The following is a 22,786-nucleotide window of genomic DNA, read 5'->3' as shown; positions in this document are numbered from 1 at the left end:
CTTGAGCCCACAACAGTTAAGAGTCTCCAAATTAAGAGAGAATAAGGCTCAACTTAATGTCTTCCAAATAAACTACTATGGTTAGAAATGTTACTAAGATAAGATTTATTTTATAAGATAACAGTGCTACACTGCCAATCATAAGAAAACTAAATTATCAGTTACCTGTACCAAAAAATATTTTCAACATGTTACTTCTTCAACATGTTCTTTTATAATTACCTTATTTTTGGTGTGAAGAAATTTACCCCATTCTTCTGCTTCAACCCCTGGAAAGAGAGAAACTTCACTTATTGAAAACTATGGAAATTACCTTAGGAATTCAAAAAGACAGTACAATATTATTTGTTCCTACTTTGCCACTAACTAGAAGTTAACTTATATTTGAAATCTAGATTTTAACTAATAAAACTGTTCACCTCTCCTCATATTATAATAAAATATGTATACTTTTTTTTTGGTATCTAAAACTTTTTATTTGAGCAAGTAGATATAAAGTGTATTTTAAAAAGACCTTAACCCATATATTAAATGACTCACTACAATTCTATAAAATGAATAACTCCTTCTAATTCATTATGTGTTCAGTTAAAACTGTTTCTTCCAAGAATCCTCCAAGAATTGGATTCCAAGAATCCAAGAATTTAGTATAATTTACAGCAATGGCCAATTAAGTATTAGATTATATTTAATTGTTCATTTTCATCCAACCTGGGACCTTTCTTCTTTTGAACTTTTTATTTTGTATTAGGGTACAGCCGATTAACAATGTTGTGATGTTTTCAGGTGAACAGAAAAGGGACTCAGCCATGCATATACTGTATAATTTATTTTTAAATATCTCACAGATAAAAGCAATTTTATCTGATGAAAATACTCAAGCTAATGGCTAAAAGAAGAACACTTATGAATCATACTGAATAATAATGCAAAAAGCATATACTATAGACTTACACACATAATTCAAAGTAAAAATTTGCAACATGTCAACAGAATAGTTAACTTTTTGTTCTGTTTTCTCATTTTTCATTTTAATTCAGTTTACTGTTGGCAACCCATAAAGTCACAATTTGCTGTTACTTTAAAGAGCTCTCAGTAGCATGAAGGTATTCTGTATGCATTTTCAAGGTGATTTTTTCCCCCTAAGAACAAGATTATGTTTTTCCTTGGAATTGAAGGTAGGAAAGAAATGAAATGGCAAGGGGTAAAAGGGTGGGGGAACCTGGCATGTATACTGTATGGAACTGCTACTCGCCAGTAGTTTCCAATAATAGGTCTGTTCCTCTTGCACTTGCTGAAAAAAGGAAAAAATTATTCATTGTAAGTACTGTTTTGAGTGGCCCAGGACTTGGAGAGCAAGTTTTGCTCTAATTTTTCCAGACAAGCTAGAATGCAGAAAAATTAACTTCGCCTTCTCCAAGCACAACTATTCTGCTTTTGTCAAATTCACAGTTTTAAATGTCTTAATGATTGACACATTATCAGCCACCTGATATCAAAATAAAAATGACTGTAAGATATTCAAATAAATGTTTACGGAGGAAAAGGTGGAGCAGTTTCTTTGGTGGGTAAAGGTAACAAAACTGGATCCTTTTTGCAAATAAAATGCTCACCTACTTGAAGCTTAGTACATTCTTCCAAGAAGTCTCACTGGAGGATTGGAATAATCTAAGTGAACAGAACTCAGAGGCAAGTACTGTACACCAAAGGGTTGGTTTTTTTTAATTTATATTATCATATAGAAGAGATCTGGCTTCACAAGCATGTTTTTTAAAAATAAAAATAAAATAAATTACATTCACCAAAAAAAGCCTGCATTGTGATGCAATGCCAAAAGGTAACAAGAACCACTAACACCTGCAATCAATCAATGTGGATAAGCAAATAAAAATGGAAGAAAAAAAATGCACACAGCCTGTCAGAGTACAAAAGCACACATGCAGGCATGATGGGAAAAGAAGGGCCAAAGCAAATGGATAAGGAAACCTTTGGAAAGGTGTCTTGAGTTTTTCCATGTAGCAGGGTCTGTAGTCAAAGAGAAACAGCACAGAGTGAGAAGTTTAGTGCTCATCCCTAATATTTCAAACCTGTCTAAAAAATCAAATGTGCAAGAACATTCCAAATGCATTCAGTTATTCCAAATTTACAACTGTAAATTTTCCATTACAATTAGTTATAATTAGAGGGATGTATATAATATTTTAAGTGGCATAAATGAAGTATATTGAGAGTCATAATTTATTTTTATTTTCCATTACATTAATTTTATCACCTCTGGTTTCTAACTCTAATATAAGTGGATTAAAACTAATGTACTATTCAGAAATTTGCTATCTGATAACTACAGGAAAAGATAAATTACCTAATGAAAAAAAATCTACAAAACATATCAAATACATCTTGAAAGTAATAAAACCTTGAAAGTAATTATTAAAGTATTTACCCTAATTGCTAAGACTGAACTTAATAGGGGTTTATTTTCTTTGAAATATATAATAAATTTAACAGAAATAGTTTTGGTATTCCGTCAGCATGCTACCTTTGGAAACAGTCTAAAAGGAGATCTGAGGACATACATGAAAAGTAATCATAAAGTTCAAAGTTCAAACTAAACCACTTGAAAACAGTTTTTGTTTTTAATAAGATTTTATCAGAAAATTCTTTTACATTGGCAGAAGTGGGGAGCAAGATGAGAAATACTATAAATCTATATATTGACACCTAAATTATATTATGTAGTTGGCTGAATGATCTCATGTTAAATAAATTTTCCTGATAATTAAATTATACATGGTAAATATTTTGTAAGAGTTTAGCCAGTTTTGATGGACCTATCCATGTTATGTTAGAATCCACTGCCCTTAAACTTACCTACTAATGGTAACTTAGGTCTTTGTTACATAATAAAGCCGTTTATGTATAGACTACAAATCCCTATACAAAATGGTTAGAGACTAATTTTTTCTTTTTTGAAATTCTCCTGTTTTCCTCCCCTTTCTCCTCTATGGTTGCCAGGCTGCCAGGTAGTTCATACTTTTCTAGCCAGAAAAGGCTATCTCTTGCTTCATTGTTTCTAATTTCCTCTAGAATAGAGTGATTTGTGATAAGGTAGAACTGTTTATCCTAAGGATAAACAGGCTCTAATGATAAGTTAAAGAACTATCCTAATTATTAATAAGATACATGATATTTAGTATTCAAAATTTACAAAATCTATTTTGTGTTCTGGGTAGCTGAGTTGTCATTTTAAGTATTATGTTTTTTAATATAAAATATAAGCACTAAGCTTGGGGAAAAAAAAAATATATATATATAGGTAAAGATATGCAGATTTACTGACCTACCACCACCAATAAGAGATGTCAACAAAACAAAGTGAACAATACAAACAGATAACAAGAACTGACACCGCTACAGTTGTGAAATGTACACCCTTTCTAGAAATACTGCCCACATACTCTGAGAGAAAAGATATCATCTGCCCTTTCCAAGGTGACTGAAGAAAATTAAGAGTTAAAAGAAACAGACATCATCATACAGTTACTTGAAATTTTAGTTTAAGGCATTTCGTAAATGTGATGATGTTAGCAAGACTGAAATTTTTGAATAATTATTCTATACATTTGAAATTGGACCATAAATTAGCCCAAAGTGATTAAATTCAAGGTTCAGAATTTCAATAATAAAGAAATATTACAGAAATGCAAAGTGATAAATAACATACCAAGAAGCTACCTAATATAATCAAATGACTTTTACATATCCTCTGGCATCCTATCCAAAAATATTACTTGTAACTTGTGACATCTACAACTTCATTAATCTACTTCAGTGATTAACTTTCTATAGTCCTTGTAGATGCTCATGACATGTCTTTTTAAAAATCCCTTTAAAATAAAAATCAAGCTCTCACCACCAAGTAAGTGAAGGAAAAGATCAGATACGGAAATTAAAGTAACTTCATTGCATCAAACTAATGAAGCTTTGGAGAAGGCAATGGCACCCCACTCCAGTACTCTTGCCTGGAAAATCCCAGGGACAGAGGAGCCTGGCGGGCTACAGTCCAAGGGGTCGCAAAGAGTCGGACACAACTGAGCGACTTCACTTTCACTTTTCACTTTCATGCACTGGAGAAGGAAATGGCAACCTACTCCAGTATTCTTGCTTGGAGAATCCCAGGGACAGAGGAGCCTGGTGGGCTGCTGTCTATGGGGTCGCACAGAGTCGGACACGACTGAAGCAATTTAGCAGTAGCAGCAGCAGCAGCAGCAATGAAACTGCATTTAAAACAGATCTCTCGCAGAATGAGAAACAACCATGGTACTCTGCTGCAAATGTAATTTAACAACTAGAACATTTTACAGACTTTTATAAGTAAGACAGATGGCTTCCCTGATGGGTCAGATGGTAAAAGAAGCTGCCCGCAATATGGGAGACTAGGGTTCGATCCCTGGGTTGGAAAAATTCCCTGAAGGAAATGGCAACCCACTTCAGTATTCTTGCCTGGAGAATCCCACAGACAGAGGAGCCTGGTGGGCTACAGGCCATGGGGTCACAAAGAGTTGGACATGACTGAGCAACTAACATACAAATAAGACAGAGTCTGAGCCAAACACTGAAGATCAAATATATTACTCTCATCAAACATTCCAAACTTCTCTAATGTAAAGGTATAGTATGTAATAGGGCACACATTTAATAAGCAAACTTAAATATGCTGATAAAGAGAGCATTTCTAAAATATTTTCAGTGTAACTAAAGAAGAAAGGATGGTGCATGTCTTCTAATCTTGATACTCCACGTTTACTATTTGGGTGAGGGAGGAATCTAAAGAATCAAAGTAATACATGCTATAAGTAAGTCTTAGCAACATAAGCACAGTAAAAATAATAATAATAATAATAATAATTAGGGACTTTCCTGGCAGTCCAGTGGTTAAAAAGACTCCATGCTTCCACTGCAGGGGACTATGCAAAATAAGCATAGTAAAAATAATAATAATAATTAGGGACTTTCCTGGCAGTCCAGTGGTTAAAAAGACTCCATGCTTCCACTGCAGGGGACTCCATGCTTTCACTGCTATAGGTAAGTCTTAGCAAAAGCAGCATAGTAAAAATAATAATAATAATTAGGGACTTTCCTGGCAGTCCAATGGTTAAAAAGAATCCATGCTTCCACTGCAGGGATCCACTGGATCCCTGGTCAGGGAACTAAATAAGATTGCACATGCTGTGCAGTGTGGCAAAAATATCTTTTTTAAAAAACTCTTTCTACAAATAATATTTATCTTGGATCAAAGGGCCAAAGATTCAAAATTCACAGGCACATAGCAAGACAGAAAAGTGAAGGTGAGATAACACTGTTATGCTGAAAAGCTGAATCATTTTAATTTTATTTAAAATAAAATCTTTAAACTAGAATGTAAAATATTTAAATTCTAAAACAAAGTGAAAAAAACATTGCTTTTAAACACTAGGAAAAGTTTAAAACATTCCAAAAGACACAAAAACTTTTCAAAATAATTGATTCTTGTTTACTAAGTATCTCATTAGATCCTCCACTAAATAGTGTTAACAAGTTTACTGAACTACATTACCAAAAAGATTCTTTCAAAAAAGTTGACTCACAGTCCTCAAAAACAAAAAAAAGTTACTCCCTTTTTCCATGAGAAAAGACATATATCACTTTCTTTACAGGACTTCTGACTTCGCTACAGCCACTAACTTCTGTCTAATTAACTCATATCTTCTTAAGATTGACCAAAAATGAAGAATTTTTAAATAATGTTTATTCCAATTCTAAAATTTACCATTTTCTTCTCCTGTTGTTTTTCGTTTATCTTCAGGTGAAACATGGACTAGCTGCAGAATGAGAGGTCTCCGGGTGACAATACCAGTGCCTCTGGGAAGCAGGTCCCTCCCCACTAGGCTTTCTAGCACTGAGCTCTTTCCACTGCTCTGAAAATGGAATACACAAAAGCAAAATGAGTTTCTTAACAGACTTTTTTGCAACTCAGTAAGACTATACTATATAATTTTTAAAAATTATTGCAAGGTCTTTTAAAATGAAATAAAATTAGTTGTATTTTCGATTATACGATCTTTATTTCTTTAAAATAAAAAGGTACGAAAAGAATATAAATGCTAGTACAAAATAAAATCTGTAATTCAAAAAAAAAGGAATATAAAAGTTCCACTTGCCCATAATTTTCCCACCTCTTCTAATACTCTCCCAACCATATAATACTGGTGTATATATAGATATATGTGTGTGTGTATAAGGTATTTTCAAAACCCATATAGTATTAGTATACATAAATTATGCCCATAACATGTAGATATTTTACTCTAAATGAGGTAGTATTATGTGTATTTTTCTCTAACTCACTTTTATTTTTATTGTAACAATCAGGGATATCATTCAATATCAATATATTAATTTCTTTAATAGTTAAATAGTATTCTGCATGTAAAACCAAACCCTAACTGATGGACATATAAATGGGCCTTGCTACAATGTTGCGATGAACATGATTTGTACATACAACCATACTCACTTATTCTTTCATTAGACTTATTTAGTTCATTAAGTGAAACTGCTGTGATTAAAGAACATACAGATTTTATACTTTCAGAGATACTGCCAGACTACACACTACAAGATAGGAGGCACCACACTGTGCTTCATGTTCAATCTGCTACATCCACATCAGCGCTGGGCATTACCACTTTTTTGAATATTAAATACTTTTTTTGGATAAACACTGAAAGTTCACTTATATTTGCATTTCTTTATTCAGTCAAGTATCACTTTGTTTAAGGACCTTTTGTATATCTCCTTTGGTGATCTGCTTGTTCAAATGCTGGTATATTATGTTTCTCATTAGTTTAAAGATCTTTATCCATATAAGTATTTATCTTTTATTATGCTGAATACTTTCTCTTAACTTTTTATTTTGAAAATTTCAAAGCCACAAGAGTTGCAAGAATAGTAAGTGAATACCCATATAGCTTAACAAAGGTACCCTATATCTTAACCAATTATTAACATTTTGACATATTTGCTTTATGTCTCTTACACATGCATATACTTTTTTCTTTTGCTTTCTCTTTTGTGTTAGTTAATGTGTCATGACATTTCATCCCTAAATATTGTGGCATAGCTCTAAGAAAACAGCATTCTTCTATATAATCACACTACAATGATCTCACTGAGGAAATTTAACAGACACAATACTAATGAACAGTAAATTATCAAATATATATAAACCCACTGTCCCTATTATACATTTTTATATAATACATAAATTTGAAAAATTTGATTTTTTTCAAGTTGGTAATTCATATGTTTTTCTGTAACAGTATTTTTTCTGTACTGTATTTCTTCTTAATCAAAACCAGTACATCTTCTAATTTCTTACTTTCTACAAAGGCAAAAAACCTAAGCTCATCTACTGTATCAGAAAGGGTTTTCAGGAAACAGATGGCCCACTCAAGTTAGATTAATTTAAGGACAGTTTATTTACAAGCAAACTATTTACAAAGTTTTGGATGAGGGGGATCACAAAAGATAGTGGAATATCCCAGGCTAGTAACAACACAGCAGCTCCTATCACCCACAAGCTCTAAGAGAAGGATGAGGATTTTCAGGGAGAACCAGCACCTACACATAGGAAGTCAAGTCAGGGGAGACTATACCCAGACTTTAGTCCCCAAGTCCCGTCGAGGCTCCCATTTCCAAATCCAATCAGAAGGCAGAAAATGTTAAGGGCCCATTCCTGTTGTCCAGAAAGGTCCCCTATGATGGAGAACAGTAATGTTGAGTGTATAAAGTGGGTCAAATTTAAAACTTGATGGTTTTCGATGGCTAAGTCAAAAATTTCTCTTGGTAAATGTCACTCTGCACTTGAAAATAGGTGTTATTTTCAAATATCTTTTGATATTGATTTCTAACATAATTCCACAATGATAAGGGAATAGACTGTATGATTTCAATACCTTTGTTGTTTAGTCACTAAGTCATTTCTGACTCTGTGACCCCATGGGCTGCCGCACACCAGGTTTCCCTGTCCTTCACTATCTCTATTCAATACCTTTAGACCACAAAATTTTTGAACCTTGTTTTACGTTCCTGGATATGTTTCAGTGTCTCCTAGCTTACAGCCTATGGGAACTTGAAAAGGAATTTGTGTTGTGTCAAAACTGTATAAATCTTTATTATGTTGAATTGGTTCACCATGATTTTCAGGTCTACTATATGCTTCTACTTCTTTGTATATTCATTCTATTAATTTTTGAGAGTTTGACGAAACGCCAACTAAAAATCTTAGTGTAGCTACTTAAACTGTTCACTTCTTTCTAATTCTTTACCTTTATGTTCTTTTTTCTGACCAAATTTCCCAATTGACTATGACATTGATTTCTGCATCAAATCTGTATTTTATTGATTTCACTTTGTAATTATTTTTTATTTTTTAATACTGTTAATTTCCTCCTATCAGTGTGTGCAAAACGCCTCCCAGTTTCAGCTGGTATTCTTAAATCGTCCTCCAGACTTTCCATTGATCGGCTATTTTTTGATTCTCACATTCATCTGAAATTCCATGGCTTCTTTCTTCTTCTTAAGTAGATATTAATACACAGGTATTGGAGCTCTTGGTGGTCTATTCCCAAACCACTGGTACGTGAGGGTTTGTAGAGAGAAACAAGGTCAACTAATTTTCTCGTCAATGTTCATGGATCTGGGGTTTTCCTATATGTTCTGTTTTTATGGGAAAGTCATACAGGATTAAGAAACTATTCTACCATTGCTGTCATCCTCCCAGAATCCCCAAATACAAAAAATTGGTTATGTCTCTGCAGGAAAAATGAACATTCATCTGGGTAGTTAATATTTTATTTCTTTAACTGGGAGGTAGACACAATGCTGTCCTAATATTCTTTATATCTTTTTGACGCTTTCAGTATTTCAAAACAATGTTTTAATCCTTCAAATGTGGCACATGATTTTATACTGATGAGGAAATTAAACAACTTACATTTCCACCTCCCTCCCATACCTAAGCAGACATTTGGTACAGCCAAACACAGCTTGGATATAGGTTACAGACTGGTCCCTTTGTCCACTCTGTCCTGTGCAAGTGATTTATACTAGCTTAAGTGCCCCGCTCTGCTAGAAAGTTCAAAGTATTAGTCAAGCTATAACAGATATCTGGAAGCAATTCAGGTAACATTCCAATTTTATTTCACAATATCATAGATGGGAAATAAAAGAATTTTTGAAATTTTTTCTGTTCTTATTGTCCAGTTATTTATGCTTCAGTGCATTCGATGAATAGTTATAGTGCAAATGGATACAGAATTTTATAATCACAATTAATTCCCCCAGGAACTCTAAATTTTAAACATTTCTCCATGTCATCTAATATTTACTGACGCAGATTGAAAGTATGGTGCCAATCTGAGTCTCTTTCCCTTTCAGGAAATCTTTTTTTCCTCCTTCCTTCTATTTTGACACTTGGGAGAATTCTGGGGTTTTGTAAAAGTTTAGATTTCAGAAGTTTACCCAGGTTATGTCAATCCTTTCAATATTTGTGCCCAGCAACTGAAATATGAAGATGTGGGGAACTTTGGCTTACTGTTTGACTATTCTTTGTCCCTCTGTTCCAACTGTTCTTTCTCAATTAACTATGCAAGGATTTTGGCTCTCTTAGCTCTCACCAACAAGTCTCTTATCTCTAATTTCATAACATATGATTTTGATTTGTCTTTTAATAGAATTTCTAAAGTTATTTTTCTATTTCATAAATTAGGTTCTCAACAATATCAATGTGACTGTTGTTCCCCATCACCCACTATGCCATTTTATTCTTCCTTAAATTCTTCCTTTTATTCTTCCTTAAATATGTCACAAAAAATACTTCTTAAATTCCTCTCCTAAATTCTCTATCAACCTCAATTTGTTACTCTGACTATCTACCTTAGTCTCCTCCTTTGCAGCTACTGCTTTTCAATGTTTAAATCTACCAAATTAAAAAAAAAAATCTACCAAATTTTAAACATTGGCAACTTTTTTTTTTTTCAGTTCAGTTCAGTTTCTCAGTCGTGTCCAACTCTTTGCGACCCCATGGACTGCCGCACGCCAGGCCTCCCTGTCCATCACGAACTCCTGGAGCTTACTCAAACTCATGTCCATTGAGTCAGTGATGCTATCCAACCATCCCATCCTCCGTTGTCCCCTTCTCCTCCTGCCTTCAATTTTTCCCAGCATCAGGGTCTTTTCATATGAGTCAGTTATTCACATCAGGTGGCCAAAGGATTGGAGCTTCAGCATCAGTCCTTCCAATGAATATTCAGGACTGATTTCCATTAGGATGGATTGGTTGGATCTCCTTGCAGTCCAAGGAACTCTCAAGAGTCTTCTCCAACACCACACTTCAAAAGCATCAATTCTTCGGTGCTCAGCTTTCTTTATAGTCCAACTGTCACATCCATACATGACCACTGGAAAAACCATAGCTTTGAATAGACGGGCCTTTGTTGACAAAGTAATGTCTCTGCTTTTTAATATGCTGTCTAAGTTGGTCATAACTTTCCTTCCAAGGAGCAAACATCTTTTAATTTCATGGCTGCAATCACTATCTGCAGTGATTTTGGAGCCCAAAAAAATAGTCTGTCACTGTTTCCACTGTTTCCCCATTTATTTGCCATGAAGTGATGGGACCAGATGCCATGATCTTAGTTTTCTGAATGTTCGTTTTAAGCCAACTTTTTCACTCTCCTCATTCACTTTCATCGAGAGGCTCTTTAGTTCTTCTTCACTTTCTGTATGTGGTATATATCAATTCAAGACAGCAACATGGAAGGATCCTGAACTCACCTCCTATCATGGGCACACTGAATTTACAGCCACAGATACAACAATTCCCTCTGAAAGAAACTAAAAAATTAGATGAGCAACTCCTACATATCAGGCAAATGACAAAAACCCACACTGAAACAGGCTGGAGAGGCTGAGACACAGTCTCACCATAAACCTCACCCAGGGGTAGTGACCCACAATCGTGAGGGAACTCACAACATTCAGCTTCTCTGTGAGGAACAAAGGGTTTGAGCTCCACCTCTGGCAGCCCCAACTCCTAAGACCTGCACCTGAAAGACAGGTCACCAAAACATCTAGCTTTGAAAGCAAACAGGGCTTGCATTCATGAGAACAAGGCAGAGTGAACTAAGAGTTCTTGGGGGGACTGTACAGGTTCACTGTGGCTAACCTCCCAGGTTACAGTGCAAAGCGAGCGGAAAGAAACACCCATGTCCCAGTTTCCCCCGAAAAAGGTATTTTTGCATGTACTTCAAAAGCTGCTCCCTGAGCCTCCAGCTTCCAACTGGGCTGAACCTAGATACTAAGATCCTCCTCTAGAGATACTGATAGATCTTAGACAACCTAAACTAATGGGACCCACTAAGAATAAGGTAGGCTATTTGGACAATCACAAAGGTTAGAGAAATAACCAAGACCTAGGGCAAGGTTGAACAATAAGATTCATCTCCAAAAAAGGCCACTCTTCAAGACTTGGAGAGGTTGCTGTTTGTTCTAATGCACCCAAACCACCATAGAGACTCACAGAAAACAAAGAAACAGAGGAGTATGTTCCAAACAAAAGAACAAGATAAAACTTCAGGAAAATAGCCTTAATGAGATGCAGATCAAGGATACATTTGATAAAGTTCAAGTTAACAGTCATAAAAATGCTAAAATAGCTCAGAGGAACAAGAGAGATTTTCAATAGAAAGAAAATACAAGAAAGCACCAGAGTTCAACAACAAACTACATGAAGCAGAAGAATCAGTAAACTTGAACACAAAGCACTGGAACTCATCTAATCAGCAGCAAAAAGACAGTTTAAGGGACTTACAAGACAACATTAAGTGGACCAACATTCACATTATAGGAGATTCAGAAGAAAAAGAGAGAAAGGGGCAAAAAACTTGAAAAAATAATGGCTGATAACTGCCCTAAACTGGGGAAGATAAGAGACATTCAGATCCAAGAAGTTCAGAGAGTTTGTATAAGATGAACCAAAAGAGACCCAAACCATTTATAATTAAAATGTCAAAAGTTAAAGACAAGGAGAGAATTTTTAAAATAGCAGTACAAAACAACTTACTATGTATAAGGAAAATCTCCCACAAAATCAGTAGGTTTTTGAATAGAAACACTGCAGGTCAGAAGGGAGTGAGTGGCACAACATATTCAAAGTGCTGAAAGAAAATAACTGCCAACCAAGAAATCTCTACCCAGCAAAGCTGTCTTTCATTATGGAAGAACAGGTAAGAGTTTCCAGACAAGGAACAGTTGAAGGAGTTCATCACCACTAGACTGGCCTTAAATGTTAAAGGGATTCCTGCAAGTTGAAACAAAAGGGAGTGAGTTAGTAACAGGGAAACAAAGTATGAATTTCACTGATAAAAATAAATATATAGTAAAATTCAGAATAATCTAATGTAAAGATGGTAGGTTAATCACTTGTAAATCTAGTATAAAAGACGAAAGTAGTAAAAACAATTAGCAAGGGAGGGGAGTAAAAGCTTTATATAAGCTTTTTATAACACTATACTGATGTTATCAAATTAAAATAGACTATATTATCAATTTAAAACAGACTTATAAATAAGTTTTAAATAAGCTTCATGGTAACCACAAACCAAAAACTTATAGTAGAAATGTAAAAGATAAAGAAAAGGAATCTAAACATACCACTATAGAAAAATCATCAAATCACAGAAGGATGAGAATAAGAAAAGGAAAAAAAAGAAAAGAAATTATAAAAGTCAGAAAACAATTAACAAAATGTCAATAAGTACATATCTATCAAAAATTACTTTAAATGAAAAAAAAATTACTTTAAATGTTAAATGGGCTAAATTCTCCAAATAAAAGATAGAGTGCCTAAAAGCATAAAAAAAAAAAAAAGCCCCATGTATAAAGAGTCTACAAGAGACTCACTTCAGATGTAAGATAACACACACTGAAAGTGAAAGGATGGAAAGAGATATTCACATTCAAATGGAAACTAAAGAAAGCTGGGGTGGCCATACTTGTATCAGACAAAATAGACTTTAACACATTATTCACTGGGGGATTTTTGTAGAAACTAAAGTCCATGGCCCATGATTTGTTATGTAAGAGAATATTGAAACATCTCCATTTGAGTAAATATCACCAACTTACATTGCACTTCATATACTTATTTGAAGCCTTGTACATGCCTCACTAAAGCATTTTAGTATTTCATTAAAGTGTGACAGGCAGTACAACAGGCACCTCTATGCAGGGGAACGGAACACCCAGCACACACACACCATGGTTCACTGCATCCTGCCCCAGAAGAGCAGACTCAACACTTTCTGGCGGCACTTTTTTTTCCCCCAGTCCTATAGGTATTATTTCCTCTAGAATACGTTCTTTTATTTCACCTGGTAGTTGACAAGGTGGATCTTTGCAGGAAGCTCTTTTAGAAATGCCACAAGGGGCTTCCCTGGTGGCACAGTGGATAAGAATCTGTTTGCCAACGCAGGGGACATGGATTCTATCCCTGGTCTGGGTGGATCCCACATGCTGAGAAACCAGCTAAGCTCCTGTGCCATAACTACTGAGCCCGTGAGCCACACCAACTGAAGCCCACACGCACTAGAGCCTGTGCTGAGCAATAAGAACAGCCGGCACAAAGAGAAGCCCAGTGAGTGAAACCAACACCTCCGAGCAGCAGCTGCCCTGTGGCCGAGGAGGGCTTCTCTGGCCAGTGTTGCTCCCACCAGTCTACAGCATGGGGAATATCTTTACAAACCTATTCAAGGGCCTTTTTGGCAAAAAAGAAGTGTGCATTCTCATGGTGGGCCTAGATGCTGCCGGAAAGACCACCATCCTGTACAAACTAAAGCTGGGTGAAATGGTGACCACCATTCCCACTAACAGGCTTCAATGTGGAGATACAAGAACATCAGCTTCACTGCGTGGGACATGGGGGGCCAGGACAAGATCTGGCCTCTGTGGTACCACTACTTCCAAATCACACAAGGTCTCATCTTTGTGGCTGACAGCAATGACACAGAGCATGTGAATGAGGTCCACAAGGAGCTCATGAGGATGCTGGCAGAAGACAAGCTCAGGGACACTGTTCTGCCCGTGTTTGCTAACAAATAGGACCTTCCCAATGCCATGAATGCAGCCAAGATCACAGACACGCTAGGTCTACACACACTGCGCCACAGGAATTGGTACATTCAGGCCACCTGTGCCACCAGCGGGGATGGGTCTATGAGGGACTGGACTGGCCGTCCAATCAGCTCCAGAACCAGAAATGAGCTGTACTCTTCTCTCCTCCCTCTTACTCCCTCCTTCTACCCTCGTTTCACTCTCACGTGGCAAACGTGACCCTATGATGTGAGTGCCAGACGCGGTCTCCACGGTTGGTCACAGTGTGCTTCACCATGCTGTAAATGTGCAGATGCAGCCTGCAACTGGGTTTTTATTTAATGTAAATAGTTCTTGTTTCCAATGAGGCAGTTTCTGGTACTCCTGTTCAATATCATGTGGTAGTCACTTAGTCCTGGCCAACACTTTGCAACCCCATGGACTGTAGCCCACCAGGCTCCTCTGTCCATGGAATTCTCCAGGCAAGAACACTGGAGTGGGTTGCCATTTCCTTTTTCAGGGATCTTCCTAACCCAGGAATCAAACCTAGGTCTCCTGCATTGCAGGCAGATTCTCTACCATCTGAACTACAGGGAAGTCCCCCTATCCAATATTACTCAGCTTTTTTTTTTTTTAATTGTAAAAGGAAAATCAACCCACTGTTTAGTACAGAGAAGGGTTGTTTTCTTTTTTTAACAGAGAAGGGATTTTAAGCACACAGGTCATCCAGGAGTTGCTGTGTCAGACGAATCCGATGCTCCTCCTCTGGGCTTTAGATCTGTGTTAAGATGCATTTTGGTGGTTGATTTTTAACCCAAACTCAGTGCATTTTCAAAAATAGTTACAAATACAAGACAAGGAGAACACTTGAACACACAGAAGGGAGAAATATGCCTAGTATAGGTTCTGCAGTAATGGCCTGAATCCAGTCTACTGGTGGTCTCTTTCCCATTGGGAACGTGGAACAGGGCAAAACCAGCCATGATCCATTCTGCATAGTCACAATAGGGTCCCTGTGATTTGCTCTGTCTTGGGTCATCCCACACCCCATTGCTTTTGTCTTGCCTTTGGGCTTACATGGCAACCCAGGAAATGGGGTGAAGGTTATAGCCACCACTCTCAGACCCCTTGGAAGAACCCCAGTCTTTTCTTGGGTCAGCATGGGCACTTTGGTTGAAACACCCTGGCTGGAGCAGGAGTCCTTGAAGTCCCCTTGCTTGCCTGATCTGGAGGCCCCTGTCTACATATGCTTTCACTCCCTCAGCCTAAGAGTCAGATCTGCCATCAAAAATGATTACCTTTTTCCTTTATATTTTCATAAAACACTGAAGAAACTGGAGCTATTAAACTTTATCTTGGGGAAAACCTCAGAACTGGCTTATTTGCTGTCATCAAACCTCTTACTGCTTTCAATACACAATAATCAAAACAAAAAACTAAAAAAACAGCAGCACCCCAGGCACCCCAACAAAGAGCCCCTGTTCACCACAACCAGAGAAAGCCCATGCAGAGCAACAAAATCTGATACAACCAAAAATAAATAAAAAAATAACAAATTTAAGAAAATAAAATTACATTTTTTAAAAAAATGCCAAAAAGGGGGGAGGAGCAAAGATGGCAGAGGAATAGGACGGGGAGACCACTTTCTCCCCTACAAATTCATGGAAAGAACATTTGAACGCTGAGAAAACTGCACAAAACAACTTCTGATCGCTAGCAGAGGACATCAGGCACGCAGAAAAGCAGCCCATTGTCTTCAAAAGGAGGTAGGACAAAATATAAAAGATAAAAAGAGAGACGAAAGAGCTAGGGACGGAGACCCATCCGGGGAAGGGAGCTGTAATAGAGAAGTTTCCAAACACCAAGAAACCCTCTCAGTGGCGGGTCTGGGGGAAGTTTTCCAATCTCGGAGGGCAACCTAACTGGGAGGAAAAATAAATAAAACCCACAGATTACATGCCTAAAAGCAACTCCCAGCAGAAAAGTACCCCAGACTCCCGCATCCGCCACCAGCAAGTGGGGGCTGAACGGAGAGGAGCGGGCAGCATCGCTCAGGAACAAAAGAAAGACTGAGCAATTCCAGAGAAGAGCTTGCCAGCAACGGACCTGCCCATCCGCCGCCGGAGGCAGGAGGCAGGGGGGAGGGGAAAGGGGCAAGAGACGGTACCCCCTACCAAACTGCAAACAGGTTCCCAGTTTCTAAGCAAAGACTTCCTGAGATTCTGGATGGTTGACATCCGCCGGGAGGGTCGCGGCTAGAGACCAGCTCCCCAGAGCAGACACAAGGTGCACCCAACCGGCGTGCGTGGAAACTGAGGCAGGGACCGCGGAGGGGATAAGGCACACTGCACATGGGGAGAGTGCGCTCATCAAGCTCCTGGCCGCCAGAGCTGCTCCGGCCGCAAAAGGCACAAAACGCAGGCCCAACCAAGTCTGTGCTTTTGTGGAGAACCTGAAAACTAAAACTGCATGCAACTCAGGGCCCGCTCCCTGAGATTTGTCTGCAGCACCCCTCCCTCCGCACAGCACGACTGAACAAGTGAACCTAAACAAGAGACCACCTCCGCCCGCATGTGTCAGGGCGGAATTTAGACACTGAAGAGACCCGCAAACAGAAGCCAAATAAACAAAGGGAGCCGCTTCAGAAGGGACCGGTGCAACAGATTAAAATCCCTGTAGGTAACACTGACTACACCGGAAGGGGTCTATAGATATACAGAAGTGTAAGCTGGAACAAGGAGCTATCTGAAACTGAACTGAACCCACACTGCCCATAACAGCTCCAGAGAAATTCCTAGATATATTTTTACTATTTTTTTAATTAAAAAAATTTTTTTTTCTTTTAAAATTTTCTTTTGAAATTCCCTATTACTCCTCTATTACTCCTTAATTTTCATTTTCATATATTTTTGCTATTTTTTAATGAAAAAAATTTTTTCCCTTTTTTTCCTTTTATTTTCTTTTAAAGTACTTTATTGCTCCTCTATTACTCCTTAATTTTCATTCTCATATACTTTTACTTTTTAATTAAAAAAAATTTTTTTTCTCTTATTTTCTTTTAATGTCCTCTATTACTCCTCTACTACTCTTTAATTTTCATTTTCATTTCACTATAACCTTGAAAAAAAAAGACCCTTTTTTTAAAGCAAACTTCATATATATTTATTTTTTGTGTTTTTGTTTTCCATATTGTATTTTTAAGAGTCTAATCTCTACTCTAGATTTTTAATCTTTGTTTTTCAGTATTTGATATCAATTTTGGACATTTAAGAATCCAATATTCAGTACCCATTTTTACTCACGAGTGTGATGACTACTCTTTCCCCCTTTTGACTCTCCTTTTTCTCCCCCAGATCACCTCTATTTCCTCCCTCCCCCTTCTCTTCTCAATCCAATTCTGTGAATCTCTGTGGGTGTTCTGGGCTGCGAATACTTAGGGAACAGAGTACTGCCTAGATCTGTCTCTCTGCTCTTGAGTCCCCCTTTTTCTCCTCCTGCTCATCTCTATCTCCTTCCTCCCTCTCTTCTTCTTCATGTAACTCTGTGAACCTCTCTGGGTGTCCCTCACTGTGGAGAATCTTTTCACCATTAACCTAGAAGTTTTATTATCAGTGCTGTATAGCTGGAGAAGCCTTGAGGCTACTGAAAGAATAAAACTGAAATCCAGAGGCAGGAGACTTAAGCCCAAAACCTGAGAACACCAGAGAACTCCTGACTACAAGGAACATTATGTAATAAGAGATCATCCAAAAGCCTCCATACTACACTGAAACCAACCACCACCCAAGAGCCAGTAAGTTCCAGAGCAAGACATACCATGCAAATTCTCCAGCAACACAGGAACATAGCCCTGAGCGTCAACATACAGGCTGCCCAAAGTCACACCTAACACATAGACCCATCTCAAAACTCATTACTGGGCACTCCATTGCACTCCAGAGAGAAGAAATCCAGTTCCACACACCAGAACACTGACGCAAGCTTCCCCAACCAGGAAAGCTTGACAAGCCAAAGGTCCAACCTCACCCACTGGGTGAAACCTCCACAATTAAAAGGAACCACAGACCACCAGAATACAGAAAGCCCACTCCAAACACAGCAATCTAAACAAGATGAAAAGGCAGAGAAATACCCAGCAGGTAAAGGAACATGAAAAATGCCCACCAAGTCAAACAAAAGAGAAGGAGATAGGGAATCTACCTCAAAAAGAATTGAGAATAATGATAATAAAAATGATCCAAAATCTTGAAAACAAAATGGAGTTACAGATAAATAGCGTAGAGACAAGGATTGAGAAGATGCAAGAAATGTTTAATAAAGACCTAGAAGAAATAAAAAAGAGTCAATTAAAAATGAATAATGCAATAAATGAGATCAAAAACACTCTGGAGGGAACCAAGAGTAGAATAACGGAGGCAGAAGACAGGATAAGTGAGGTAGAAGATAAAATGGTGGAAATAAATGAAGCAGAGAGGAACAAAGAAAAAAGAATCACAAGAAATGAGGACAACCTCAGGGACCTCTGGGACAATGTGAAACGCCCCAACATTCGAATCATAGGAGTCCCAGAAGAAGAAGACAAAAAGAAAGGCCATGAGAAAATACTCGAGGAGATAAGAGCTGAAAACTTCACTAAAATGGCGAAGGAAATAGTTACACAGGTCCAAGAAACCCAAAGAGTCCCAAACAGGATAAACCCAAGGCAAAACACCCCAAGACACATATTAATCAAATTAACAAACATCAAACACAAAGAACAAATATTAAAAGCAGCAAGGGAGAAACAACAAATAACACACAAAGGGATTCCCATAAGGATAACAGCTGATCTATCAATAGAAAACTCTTCAGGCCAGAAGGGAATGGCAGGACATACTGAAAGTAATGAAAGAGAATAACCTACAACCCAGATTACTGTACCCAGCAAGGATCTCATTCAGATATGAAGTAGAATTCAAAAGCTTTACAGACAAGCAAAAGCTGAGAGAATTCAGCATCACCAAACCAGCTCTTCAACAAATGCTAAAGGATCTTCTCTAGACAGGAAACACAGAAAGGTTGTATAAATGCGAACCCAAAACAGTAAAGTAAATGGCAACGGGACTATACCTATCAATAATTACCTTAAATGTAAATGGGTTGAATGCCCCAACCAAAAGACAAAGACTGGCTGAATGGATACAAAAACAAGACCCCTATATATGCTGTCTACAAGAGACCCACCTCAAAACAAGGGACACATACAGACTAAAAGTGAAGGGCTGGAAAAAAATATTTCACGCAAGCGGAGACCAAAAGAAAGCAGGAGTCGCACTACTCATATGAGATAAAACAGATTTTAAAATAAAGGCTGTGAAAAGAGACAAAGAAGGACACTACCTAATGATCAAAGGATCAATCCAAGAAGAAGATATAACAATCATAAATATATATGCACCCAACATAGGAGCACCGCAATATGTAAGGCATATGCTAACGAGTATGAAAGGGGAAATTAACAATAACACAATAATAGTGGGAGACTTCAATACCCCACTCACAACTATGGATAGATCAACTAAACAGAAAATTAACAAGGAAATACAAACTTTAAATGACACAATGGACCAGCTAGACCTAATTGATATCTATAGGACATTTCACCCTGAAACAATCAATTTCACCTTTTTCTCAACTGCACATAGAACCTTCTCCAGAACAGATCACATCCTGGGCCATAAATCTAGCCTTGGTAAATTCAAAAAAATTGAAATCACTCCAGTCATCTTTTCTGACCACAATGCAGTAAGACTAGATCTCAATTGCAGGAAAAAACTATTAAAAATTCAAACATATGGAGGCTAAATAACATGCTTCTGAATAACCAACAAATCATAGAAGAAATCAAAAGAGAAATCAAAATATGCATAGAAATGAATGAAAATGAAAACACAACAACCCAAAACCTATGGGACACTGTAAAAGCAGTGCTAAGGGGAAGGTTCATAGCATTACAGGCTTACATCAAGAAACAAGAAAAAAGTCAAATAAATAACCTAGCTCTACACCTAAAGCAACTAGAGAAGGAAGAAATGAAGAACCCCAGGGTTAGTAGAAGGAAAGAAATCTTAAAAATTAGGGCAGAAATAAATGCAAAAGAAACTAAAGAGACCATAGCAAAAATCAACAAAGCTAAAAACTGGTTTTTTGAAAAGATAAACAAAATTGACAAACCGTTAGCAAGACTCATTAAGAAACAAAGGGAGAAGAACCAAATCAACAAAATTAGAAATGAAAATGGAGAGATCACAACAGACAACACTGAAATACAAAGGATCATAAGAGGTTACTACCAGCAGTTCTATGCCAATAAAATGGACAACTTGGATGAAATGGACAAATTCCTAGAAAAGTATAACTCTCCAAAACTGAACCAGGAAGAAACAGAAGATCTTAACAGAGCCATCACAAGCACAGAAATCGAAACTGTAATCAGAAATCCTCCAGCAAACAAAAGCCCAGGGCCAGATGGCTTCACAGCTGAATTCTACCCAAAATTTAGAGAACAGCTAACACCTATCTTACTCAAACTCTTCCAGAAAATTGCAGAAGAAGATAAACTTCCAAACTCATTCAATGAGGCCACCATCACCCTAATTCCAAAACCAGACAAAGATGCCACAAGAAAAGAAAACTACAGGCCAATATCACTGTTGAACATAGATGCAAAAATCCTTAACAAAATTCTAGCAAACAGAATCCAACAACATATTAAAAAGATCATACATCGTGACCAAGTGAGCTTTATCCCAGGAATGCAAGGATTCTTTAATATCTGCAAATCAATCAATGTAATACACCACATTAACAAATTGAAAGATAAAAACCATATGATTACCTCAATAGATGCAGAGAAAGCCTTTGACAAAATTCAACATCCATTTATGATAAAAACTCTCCAGAAAGCAGAAATAGAAGGAACATACCTCAACATAATAAAAGCTATATATGACAAACCCACAGCAAACATTATCCTCAATGATGAAAAACTGAAAGCATTTCCCCTAAAATCAGGAACAAGACAAGGGTGCCCACTCTCACCATTACTATTCAATATAGTTTTGGAAGTTTTGGCTACAGCAATCAGAGCAGAAAAAGAAATAAAACGAATCCAGATAGGAAAAGAAGAAGTGAAACTCTCACTGTTTGCAGATGGCATGATCCTCTACATAGAAAACCCTAAAGACTCCACCAGAAAATTACTGGAGCTAGTCATTGAATATAGTAAAGTTGCAGGATATAAAATAAACACACAGAAATCCCTTGCATTCCTATATACTAACAATGAAAAAAACAGAAAGAGAAATTAGGGAAACAATACCATTCACCACTGCAACAAAATAATAAAATACTTAGGAGTGTATCTACCTAAAGAAACAAAAGACCTATACATGGAAAACTATAAAACACTGATGAAAGAAATCAAAGAGGACACAAACAGATGGAGAAACATACCGTGTTCAAGGATTGGAAGAATCAATATTGTCAAAATGGCTATACTACCCAAAGCAATCTATAGATTCAATGCAATCCCTATCAAGCTACCAACGGTATTCTTCACAGAACTAGAGCAAATAATTTCACAATTTGTATGGAAATACAAAAAAACCCCGAATAGCCAAAGCAATCTTGAGAAAGAAGAATGGAACTGGAGGAATCAACCTGCCTGACTTCAGGCTCTACTACAAAGCCACAGTCATCAAGACAGTATGGTACTGGCACAAAGACAGGAATATAGATCAATGGAACAGAATAGAAAGCCCAGAGATAAATCCACGAACCTATGGACACCTTATCTTTGACAAAGGAGGCAAGGATATACAATGGAAAAAAGACAACCTCTTTAACAAGTGGTGCTGGGAAAACTGGTCAACCACTTGTAAAAGAATGAAACTACAACACTTTCTAACACCATACACAAAAATAAACTCAAAATGGATTAAAGATCTAAATGTAAGACCAGAAACTATAAAACTAGAGGAGAACATAGGCAAAACACTCTCTGACATAAATCACAGCAAGATCCTCTATGACCCACCTCCCAGAATATTGGAAATAAAAGCAAAAATAAACGAATGGGACCTAATGAAACTTAAAAGCTTTTGCACAACAAAGGAAACTATAAGTAAGGTGAAAAGACAGCCTTCAGAATGGGAGAAAATAATAGCAAATGAAGAAACAGACAAAGGATTAATCTCAAAAATATACAAGCAACTCCTGCAGCTCAATTCCAGAAAAATAAATGACCCAATCAAAAAATGGGCCAAAGAACTAAACAGACATTTCTCCAAAGAAGACATATAGATGGCTAACAAACACATGAAAAGATGCTCAACATCACTCATTATCAGAGAAATGCAAATCAAAACGTCAATGAGGTACCATTACACACCAGTCAGGATGGCTGCTATCCAAAACTCTACAAGGAATAAATGCTGGAGAGGGTGTGGAGAAAAGGGAACCCTCTTACACTGTTGGAGGGAATGCAAACTAGTACAGCCACTATGGAGAACAGTGTGGAGATTCCTTAAAAAACTGGAAATAGAACTGCCAT

At 37.2% G+C, this 22,786-nt stretch overlaps 1 protein-coding gene and 1 pseudogene across 8 annotated transcripts in view; one reads left to right on the top strand and one right to left on the bottom strand.

Moving 5' to 3' along the window:
- The window catches only part of DNM1L (dynamin 1 like), a 66,926-nt gene that overhangs the window by 29,434 nt on the left and 14,706 nt on the right, over positions 1–22,786 (bottom strand). For 4 of the 8 annotated variants that reach the window (XM_061125262.1, XM_061125263.1, XM_061125266.1 and 1 more), the window contains exons 2-4: positions 5,810–5,957; positions 1,987–2,025; positions 223–269 (exon numbers count right to left, since the gene is read on the bottom strand). In XM_061125262.1, coding sequence (XP_060981245.1) covers positions 223–269; positions 1,987–2,025; positions 5,810–5,957 — 234 coding nt within the window. The remainder of the gene's footprint in view (positions 1–222; positions 270–1,986; positions 2,026–5,809; positions 5,958–22,786) is intronic. The other 4 variants (XM_061125264.1, XM_061125265.1, XM_061125268.1 and 1 more) reach the window with 1 other exon arrangement.
- LOC133043885 (ADP-ribosylation factor 1-like) lies at positions 12,474–15,615 on the top strand (annotated as a pseudogene).

Source organism: Dama dama, chromosome 22, assembly GCF_033118175.1.
Source record: "Dama dama isolate Ldn47 chromosome 22, ASM3311817v1, whole genome shotgun sequence".
Classification (NCBI taxonomy): Eukaryota; Metazoa; Chordata; class Mammalia; order Artiodactyla; family Cervidae; genus Dama; species Dama dama.
The sequence above is the reverse complement of the archived record's forward strand: the minus strand, read 5'-3'. Positions and strand labels throughout refer to the sequence as shown.